The following is a 10,307-nucleotide window of genomic DNA, read 5'->3' as shown; positions in this document are numbered from 1 at the left end:
CTAGTGTCACTTTGGTTTTTGAACTTTAAAATATGTAATTCATTACTTAAACTTTTAAAACCCAACAATACAGTACCTGCATTAATCAGCACCTAACCTGTTGTTAAGTGACATTTGAAAAAGGACACAAATGTCCTTCAAGTGTCATTTAATTTTCTTTATCAATCATCTAAATATTGACAAAAAATTAAAAGTCTCAAATTCTTACTTCTTTCATTCAAGAAAGTTGGAGTTACGTTTGAGTGGGTATTCTGTTGATCCCAACTTTTTTGAATAGAAGAAACAAGGATTTAGGACTATTAATTTTTTTTTGTTAATATTTGCTTAATTGATAAAGAAAATTAGATGATACTCAAAGGTATTTGTATCTTTTTAAAATGTCACTTAATCACTGATTAATGGCAAATATTAGATTATCACGTTTTAAAATTTTGAATATTAAATTATCAAATTTTAAAGTTTAAGGACCAAAATAGCAGTAGAGCCAAAGTATAAGATAATAATCCGGAAGTTTGGGTACTTGATTTTCGTAATTTAAAGTTTGGGTACTCTGACCAATAAGATTCATGTAAGGATGACAAAACAGCTGGATTGATGTACGTGACATGATTAGTTATTAGTTTTTTCAGGTACCACACATTTCGGTACCAAAGTGGAAAAACACAATCGGCAGTGTGCCGGTATATGGACGAAATTGTATTAGAGGATGTCGGTGAGATAGAGCATTAGAGCATTCCTTCGGTCTTTCCAAAATTTTAAAAAATTTCGGAGGGTTTCTAAAATTTATCCAACAATAAAAACAGTAAGGAATCATCGAATCAGGAGTCAAACGTGTGGGACACGGTCGGTTGGAGCCTGGAGGAATTATTTAATTAATCATGCACGAATCAAAATCTGCCAGCGAGTAAAATAGCCGCTGTGACCTGTGAGAAGTCGCTGCCGACGTGGCGTCAGTTACAGAAGCCGTCTCCGTTTTCTGCTACTCATTCTTCCACCTAAGAATTTCATTTCTGAACTTCTCTCAGATTTCTCGCCCCAGTTTCACGGCATTTTCCGATCTCGATTAAGGTTCCTGTAGACGTCGCCATTGTTTCTGCGGATTCCGTAAAATAGCCTTCAAATGTCGGTAAGCTACTGATCTATGCATGTTTTTTTTTTTCGATTCGGTGATGTTCTCTGTTTTGGAAAAATGATCTATGTATCGGGATCTAATTAGATCTGCGGAGTATGCGAGATTGGATTTATTGTTGTTGAATTGGTTGTTTATGAATTGGATATATCGTTTATGCATGTAAGTTGTTAGAGATCTGCGAGTTTATTTGTGTACTGAGTTTCCTAAAGCGGGGGAGTTGATGCTGAACCACAGGCGATTATGATGATTATGTTATAGACCTATATAGTCAGGTATATATATCATGTGCAGTTGTTTAGCACTGTTTGGACAATAAGCGTTGCCATTTGTTCTGTAACGGGGGAGCTTTGAAGGGTCTGGCATTCACGGGTTCGGTTTCTTCATCAAGATTTGCGATGGATTGGTGAACTAGTATGTTGTTTGCAATATATGGCCTGTTTAAGTATATTTCAGATTAAATAAAAAATGTTGAAGTAGAGAGGGAGGGAGGGAGATGTTTGAAATGGTTGAATCACTGACGCTTGGCTTGTTTTAGGATTTGTAAGAGTATATGATAGATTAGATTAAATTTGTTCTAATATTTGGGATGCTAATTTTTAGTTGTTCAAGTTGATTTCAAGGTCCTGATAAATCAATTAACATAAAGGGAGGGAGGGAAGGGAGCGAGAATTGAGAGAGGGGAATTAAACTATAAGTCTTGCACATTAGGGTGCACCCAGGAGGTTAGTTACTATTTACAGAAGTGCAGAACAGGGTTGATGACTGCAGATAGCAGAATTATTTTATGTTCTGGGACCCAACATATCAGAATGGCAGAACAGGATTCATGTTGCTGACCCCATATATCTGGGACAAGACTTGGCTGATGATGATGTTCTACTAAGAATGTTCGGATATTCAATGTTGTGACTTTCTTGACTTTCACCATTCATTTGATTAAGTTTCTGAAGGTTAGATTGTTTGACCTTATCATGCTATATGAGGGGTCTTGAGATAGGTTTGAGTTATACTTGGATGGCTAGTTGAGGTGGATTTTATGCAAGCAACCAGAACCAAGGGTGCTTTCTATATGCTGTAGTATTTAGCATTGTCATTTAGGCCGGCTTCTTTCCTGAACCTTCAGTTGTTGTTGACTTTTATCTGAACTCTCCTATTTCCTTTTGCCTCATCATTTTGCTGTCACTGTGTTGGGTTAGAGGTACAGTTGACCATGTATACCACTGTCACTTGAGCCAATTCTCATTATCATTGTTTCACTTCAATTCTTCTACTTGTTTTACTTTACTCCTAGAATAAAACCTAAGGCTGTGCTTGGTTTGATAGAAAAGAAGAGAGAAATGGAAAATCGAGGGAAAGTTCCTAAGGAACTGACCATGTCATATTTTCTATCAAACCAAACATAACCTAATTGACCATGTCATATGCAGGTCTCAATGGACCATTGTGATCATGAGATGGGAATAGACCCCCATCACCAAATTGGACAATTGATGTTACAGATGTGAGGATAAGCTTATTTCGTACTCTCTTAGTTGGTACACATTACAATATCTTCCCATCGTAGTTTACACTGCTAGTGATGCAACATAATCTGTATGCCATCCCTCAATGTAGAGACAGATGCTTATGCATCTCCAACACCTATGAGATCTCCTTGTTCATGTACAAAGATAGAGGATATTGTACAAAATGAAATTAGCTGACTCTGTAGTCTGTAGTCTATGGCTGGAATTCTATCTGCTGCTTCATTATGTTCTTTATCTGTTGTGCCATAAGCATGCATTGATAACTTAACCTTTTTGTTTTGTCTTTGAAGTTTTCCTTGTGTTATTTCTTTGAATTTATGTTTGAATCTGTTCAACATTCATCCTACATTAAAACTCTTGATGACACTGCTTGAGTTTCCATCCATTGTTTATCATCTCATGGCACAGGTAAAAACAGTCAAAGTAAGCAATATTTCACTAGCTGCATCCGAACAGGAAATCAAAGAATTCTTCTCCTTCTCTGGTAATATTCAATATGTTGAAATGCAAAGGTTGGTTGCTTTTCATGTTTTAGCTAACTTCCTTGTTTCCTTACAAAACAATACTAGATCTTCCATAGTTCCATTGTTTCTGTTATTGCAGAGAATCTGAAAGAACTCAACTTGCATATGTTACTTTCAAGGATTCACAGGGTGCGGACACAGCAATACTTCTTTCGGTGTGTGTATTTTCTACTCTAGTAACTTTTACCATGACTTTCATGCTCAAATCCCTCTGATGTTTGATGCACAAACTCGGAATTCTATATGCTATCCTGTTCTAGAAACCTTCTAAACATTGCATTTACATGATGCAGGGAGCCACCATTGTTGACCTTTCTGTCACAATAACACCTATTGAGAATTACCAGTTGCCTCCTGAAGCTTTTCAACCAAACTCGGTAGGTTTAGGACTTAAAGTCAAATATCATCATGTTCATATGCTTTTTATCTATTCAGTTCAGTGCTACACTTTAAATATGGAAGTGGCCTTGGTTGTTATCTTTGGTAAAATATGGGGCTAGTATGTCTTGTAGGAATTAACATGACATGAATTTGATCCATAGGCATATAAGTTGTGGGATGTGGAGAAAATAGGCATGGGTGATAGAATACTTGAATCCCTATCTTTTCTGAATATTAAGATGGTAACAAAGGTGACCAATAATATATGGAAAGGTGGAAATACTGCAACCTGAATAAAAAGGTGTTTTTTTTGAAGTTCTAAATTACCCAACAAACCGGCCGATCCAGTCCTGTTCTCTAAACACTGCTTAGAAAACACCTCACCAACCTTCCTTTTCCTCTCCTACCCCTTCTACCCTACCCTCGCATGCTAAGGGACCCCCTGGAAGGCAGCTTGGCCACTACCACATCATAACGAGTTGTGATGTCTTTGCTTCTTTTGCAACCTAGAAGAAAGCTTGCACTGTCTGCAAAGTATTTGGACACAATACTAATTGTATCTGCTTCATCCTCCAAGCTAGTGCTTAGAGATGAAGACGAAGTAGGGTTCTCTTGACCTGAGGATGCCTTGTCCCTCAACCTATCTCGAACTTGTGCTTCTTGTCTGTTTGAAAGATGCACACAAACAAAGCTTCCAAAAGCAATTAATTGATCCACTTGCTGCTCCACAACACCCAGAGAGGCTGAACTATAAACAAGTTACTGCTGACAAGGAGTATTAGCTTCACTACCCAAACAAAGGGAAAGAATGTGCTGATCATCCTTGGCATCTTGCAAGGGAGGACCACGAAGGGCCTCCTCCCTTCTACTAGGCCCATTTAAAACTTTGAGCCTTTGCCAACAGTGCTTAAAGGGTCCAACCCTTGAGATCACAAAGAAGGATCTGTGGGCTTAGTGCAAAGTGACAAGTCATTTGAGGAAGACAAGCCCAAAGTTGGTGGGAGAATAAAAAGGGGTGGAACAAAAGTGGCCCAATCCACAAATTTAGAGCAAAGTGGGTTAGGATCCCGGGTCATTGCCCCAAAAAAAAAACTCACCTTCCACTCGAACTGCGAAGGTGGCACCTAAAATGGAACGAGTTGGAGGTTGGGCTCTAGAACATCTAAAGTTTCACTACCCTCCACAATGGCGGATAGTGAATTTGTGACCTCCGTCGACGATTGGCCCATCTTTCTCGTAGGCCAATGACGAAGCCTTCTCCTATGGTGTTTCTTGCATTTTCTTCTAACACTAGTGCCACAAAATGCCCAGAGGTAGGACAGAGATTTTCTGGTGCAAGAAAACTATCAAACAAGGCATAACTTATTAGCCCCAAAATCGGATGGCCCCTGCATTTGGAAAGAATAGTTAGAGGTCCAACTAGTGAATAAAGGCTCCAAATCCTTAACAGAGAGGTGAAGTTTGTATCGACTCCCTTAACCTCAACCTCGAGAAACTTAGGGATGTTGTGAACCGCTCAGCCCCAAACCAACAATCTGAGAGAGTTGAGCTTGCATGAAGACATGTTCGCTTGGCTAGCAGTAATAAAACCCCTTGCAACATTCTTGATTTCCTTGAAAACAGTGGGGCATCAAGCATGTAGGGGAATCCTGAACACCTAAACCCACCCATGCCCAAACCCAAACCTTTGTTTCTCAAAGCTACCGAAATGAGACCAGTTGAGAGTGTCAATCATTGACCATTGAACTGGGAAAAACTAAATTGTAGGGCTCCCAAAGCTTGTCTCAAAAGAGAAGATGAGCAACAACTTGTTCCCTCCCAAGTGCCTAACTTTTAGAGTAGATCAGAGATGCCAAGAGAGAAAGACCCATTGTTCAAACTCATCAACAGTTGGACACTGACCAGCAAACTGGGCAATCAGAAATCATTGGAGAAAATCTTCACGCTCCCTAATCTCCTCCTCTGAGACACAAACCTTTAGAAACATATCTGATGATGCGCATTTCGGCAGCTCTCAGCTGGCAGGTGACTCGGATGCCTGGCTGAATAATCCCTACCTGGAATGTGGCTTGGATGCCTAGCTGAATGGTTCCTACCTGGAAGGTGGCTTGGACGCCTAGCTGAATGGTGACGAGTTGGAGAGGTGGCTCTGATGTCTAATTGAGTGGTGACGAGCTAGAGAGGTGGCTCTGACACCTGAGTGGTGACGAGCTGGAGAAGTGGCTCTGATGTCTAGCCGAATGGTGACGAGTTGGAGAGGTGGCTCTGATGCCTAGCTAAACGGTGACGAGCTAGAGAGGTGGCTTTGATGTCTAGCTGAGTGGTGACGAGCTGGATTGGTGGCTCTAACGCCTAGTTAAATGGTGATGAGCTGGAGAGGTGGCTTTGATGTCTAACTGAGTGGTGACGAGCTGGAGAGGTGGCTCTGACGCCTAACTGAGTGGTGACAAGCTGGAGAAGTGGCTCTGATGTCTAGTTGAGTGGTGATGAGCTAGAGAGGTGGCTCTAATGTGACTTGCAAGGAAACAGTGTTAGAGTGCCTAGGTTGCTTTAACCGGGGTGGGCACTCCGATGCTTAAGTAAGCGAATCAGAGATTTTAAGATAGCTAAATGTGAGAGAGCTGGAGAGATGCGAGAACTAAAATTGCGCATCTACCTGGATCTCAGGGGCTGACGCCCTTATATAGTTGGGCTGTCGTGGGTATTGCAAAACGTTCCCGGAATCCTCGGCCCACGACGTAGGGATCTGTTCCGCTTTGGAAGGAGGATAACGTGCCAGTTAATAAGGCTTACTGTTTCCCTCCGATTCGGGCGGGATGAGGATAAGGCCTACGGTTACGTGGCATGATCCCGAAAGGCTCAGAGACAACTGGCAAGCTTCTGGAGAGGTAGGTCGCCAGGTCGGCGATAGAGACAGGTCGCCAGGTCGGCGGCAGAGGCAGGTTGCCAGCTGGGACCCCATTTTGGCTAAGGCAAGTTGTCGCCTAGGTGATGCTGGGATGTAGTTCAGCTGTTCTGATATGCCATGTGTCATGATGTTAGTGGAGGGCCAAATCTGCCCTCATCAATACCCATCACTCGTACCCTAACAGCTCCTTCGTCTGAAACTCCAAAAAACTGCCATCAAACTTCTAGCTGAACCTGTTTTTCACTATCACAACATACCCCATTTAACCCAAATTAATTGAGATAGAAGTTACGACACTAGCTGACCCAATTTAACATTATTTGTAGCACGTTGGCAAATTAAACATCATTCATGGCCCACTAGCTTTATAGTACAATTTTACAGCTATAATTACATTCATATGGCTATATGTCCTACCAAAATTCCACAGAAAAAACAAAATGTTATTTTAATATGATTTAATAACCTTTTCTTGCCTATCATCCCCTTCTTCCTCTCTTAAGTCTACCCAGTCTACTGGACAGGTTAGTTGAAACCCAAAAATGATTTGGGTTGGTCAAGAGTCAAAATGGATTATCTACAACTATATGCTAAAGAAACATAAATGGTGTAACCGTGTAAGTGAGATGTCCAATCAGCACTACATATTAGTATATCATCAAAGAAAACTAGGGGTGAAACAATGTAAGTAGGGATGAAATACCTTGTTCATGATGGCCTGGAAGGTAGACATGGTGTTTGTCAGCCCAAACAATGTAAGTAGGGACGAGATACCTTGTTCATTATGTGTGTAGAATGCTATCTTGGGGACATCATCTGGATGCATTCATATTTGATGATATAGAACAAGCTGAGGTCAAGCTTGGAGAATATTGTGGCGACTTGTAAATCATCTAGCAACTCATCAATAAGAGGGATTGGGACACGATCCTTTACTATAATCTGATCTGAGGCCTGGTAAATTGGTAATGGACACAAAATTGCTGTGTATCATCCTTCTTAATAAGGAGGACAGGTGTTGAATATGGGTTGGATCTTGGCTGTATAAACTTCTTTTCCAACATTTCCTGGACAATCTTTTCCATTTCCTCTTCTTGAAACCTTGGATAACGAGTGCACGCACTGTGGTTGTAGGCCTGAACTGAAGCAAGTCGAGTAATGACTGCAACCACTGTAACCATGCCAGACCAACGACTGCAAGCACTGTGGTGGGCTAAAGAGCCTTCACCTCCACCCTAATTTATTCCTTTAAGCCTCCAATGAAGCAGCTGAGGAGAGCCTTCTCAAGTCAACCCTGCACCCTCGTTGACAACTTCTCGAATTCAACCTGATAGTCCCTCACCATCCCAGTTTCCAGAGTTTGGACAGGGCTTCATCATAAAGCTCTATGGCTCCAAACCTAATACGCAAGGATCCTGTGGAATCAACCCAAGAAACTTAAGGGTGGGAGCAGCAAAACCATTGAAACCATAGGGTTTGCTCTCCCTCAAGATGGAATAAGGCTATGGGGATCCTCTGATGGCTGGGAGTTTTGTGATATTCAAAGTATCTCTTGGCCTTAAAGATCCAAGTCATAGGATCGTCACTTGAATAATTTGGGAAGTCAAACTTTGTTATTCTAGTTGCTGTCCATCCACTGCGCCTTGTTCCTTCTTGCTTGTGGCTGGTTCTTTCCTAGTCACCTTTGCAGTTACACTAGTGGGGTTTCATTCCAGATGTGCCACCACCAATGCCAAGGTTTTCTTGACTCCTGCAAATCGCCCATCACTTTGTGCAGGTGGATTTCCATTCAATCCACACAATTTTCTATTGCCTTAGATCGTGTGCTTGGCATTCTCAATTCTTCTCAAGGAATCAGCATACACTCTGATACCAAAATGTTGCATTGCTGCCCAAGTAAGGCTCCTCTTGAGGGTGGAGCAGCCTCTTTTACTAAAGTTAAGAGAAGAAATGGGAAGAGAGAGAAAGGTAAGTCTTAATTCACTATTCTTAGCAGGAATACAGGCTTCTTTCATACTATTTCAGCTATCTTTGTAACTGACACTTGCCGTCTGGCTTCTTGATTAGTTAAAATCCAACTATCTCTGAGTTAGCTGGCTCAAGAACCTGACGTGGCTTCCTTCTTTTCCTCCTAGAATATACTCATAGCTTGCTGAGCTGCTCCTCTGAGTCCCTAACACAACATCACTAGCAATCAATTCATAATGGCTCTTAACAGTTGTATCCTTCTCTCCCACCGTTTGTATTTAGAGAAAAGGAAAGCCTCTCTAGGAGATCAGACACCACAATATAAATTCTCCCAAAAACCTTATGCTACCTTCCTTTAACATTTTGCATGGTATAATGCTATTGAAGTTGAAGGGATTTCTGAGCCTCTCTCTTGATCCAGTTTAAACAATTGAGGGCATAAGCATGCAATTTCTGTTTGCCTTGTAGACGAGTCAAAGTCAATCACTTGATAGCATTCCCATGCTATGCCTTAGGTTTGGAAGATAACGTCTTCTTAGTTAATTAAAACACATTTTTTCATTTACCCATGTTTGCATGTTTCTATCTTATTTTTGGTAAAATTTCACCACTAATCTCATATGCAGATGTGTGTAGTATTGTTGTATATGCATATTTATATTTCAGGAAATTTTATTATCCGTTCCCTATATGTCAATGAATCAAATCCCCCTAACGAAATCTTAAAAATGCTCTTGAAGCCTTCTAGTACTAATCCAGCTGTTAAGAAGGCCGAGGATGTTGTGAGTAGCATGCTTGCTAAGGGTTTCGTATTGGGGAAGGATGCTCTCAAAAAGGCCAAGTCCTTTGATGGGCGGCATAACTTAACATCAAATGCCTCTGCAAAAGTTGCATCCCTTGACCAGAAGATAGGGCTAAGTGAGAAGATTAGTGTTGGTACTGCTGTGGTCAGTGAAAAGGTGAGGGAAGTGGACCAGATGTTCCAGGTGACTGAGAAGACAAGATCAGCCCTTGCATTGGCTGAACAGAAGGCAAGCAGTGCAGGGTCTGCCATCATGAGCAACCGTTATGTCTCCACAGGGGCATCATGGGTGTCAAGTGCCTTAAGCATGGTTGCGAAGGCAGCTGAGGATGTTACCTTAATGACCAAAGAGAAAGTTGAGAAGGCTGAGGAGGAGAAAAAGGAGACCATTTATCGAGAGAGGACAGGGCTTGTCAATGACTTTGCACAAATCCATCTTGATTCTCCTGCAGGGGAGCCTCCTATAGTGCCAGTTGCTTCTGCTGATGATGGAAAGCTCGGTGTTATATGACTACCGGCATTACTCTTGTCCATTTCTAAGTTTCATTTTATTTTCGTCAGTTTGTTGTATATATATATATATATTTATTTTGGTGTGAATGGTACCATTGTTTTCTCCATATGTTTACCATTAGTATTGAGCTTCATGTAGGTTGCATGATTGGTTTATAATTGTATTTCACGTTGGATGTTCATGGTAACATGGAATTCCAATGAGACATTTTCTCTTCCACTTTTACCCTTTTGTTTTTTGTAGTACATTTGACTCTGAAAACTAAAGATTTTTTGTTTGTTTGTTTGTTTTTTCTTTTTCTTTTTTTTTTTTTGGGGGGGGGGGGGGGTACACACCTTGGTGCAAACCCTGCTATTACTCCCTAAGAACTGGTAACTAGCCTATTGCCGCTTCCCATTGAAGAGAAGCGGCAATAGGCTAGTTACCAGTTCCCAAGATGTCAATCTTAGACCCTTTTTTTTTTTTGGGTAAGAAATGTCAGTTTCCCAAGTCCAAGGATCTTTTTCATATTTTATATTTTTATGCATGCCTTGTTTTTATTATTTCTTATCC

The 10,307-nt window shown here is 41.0% G+C and overlaps 1 protein-coding gene across 2 annotated transcripts; it reads left to right on the top strand.

Moving 5' to 3' along the window:
- The first annotated feature begins 985 nt into the window (after positions 1-985).
- Positions 986-9,980, top strand: LOC104607297 (binding partner of ACD11 1-like). 2 transcript variants are annotated; one of them, XM_010272920.3, is made up of 5 exons: positions 986-1,126; positions 3,067-3,170; positions 3,262-3,337; positions 3,476-3,559; positions 9,180-9,980. In XM_010272920.3, exons 1-5 carry the CDS (start codon positions 1,121-1,123, stop codon positions 9,750-9,752), a joined length of 843 nt encoding a protein of 280 aa, XP_010271222.1. In that variant the 5' UTR covers positions 986-1,120; the 3' UTR covers positions 9,753-9,980. The 2 variants fall into 2 exon arrangements, with proteins under 2 accessions (XP_010271222.1, XP_010271221.1); XM_010272919.2 differs by lacking the exon at positions 986-1,126 and having other exon boundaries at positions 3,043-3,170.
- Positions 9,981-10,307: the final 327 nt, after the last annotated feature.

Source organism: Nelumbo nucifera, chromosome 4, assembly GCF_055504915.1.
Source record: "Nelumbo nucifera cultivar China Antique chromosome 4, China Antique-T2T, whole genome shotgun sequence".
NCBI lineage: Eukaryota > Viridiplantae > Streptophyta > Magnoliopsida > Proteales > Nelumbonaceae > Nelumbo > Nelumbo nucifera.
Note: the sequence above shows the minus strand (reverse complement) of the source record. Positions and strands in the feature narration are given on the sequence as shown.

Coding starts and splice junctions, on each gene's coding strand:
- LOC104607297 (XM_010272919.2), top strand. CDS start 3,058: ATGGCACAGGTAAAAACAGTCAAAGTAAGCAATATTTCACTAGCTGCA. Junction 3,171..3,261: donor CAATATGTTGAAATGCAAAG/GTTGGTTGCTTT, acceptor CTGTTATTGCAG/AGAATCTGAAAGAACTCAAC. Junction 3,338..3,475: donor ACACAGCAATACTTCTTTCG/GTGTGTGTATTT, acceptor TACATGATGCAG/GGAGCCACCATTGTTGACCT.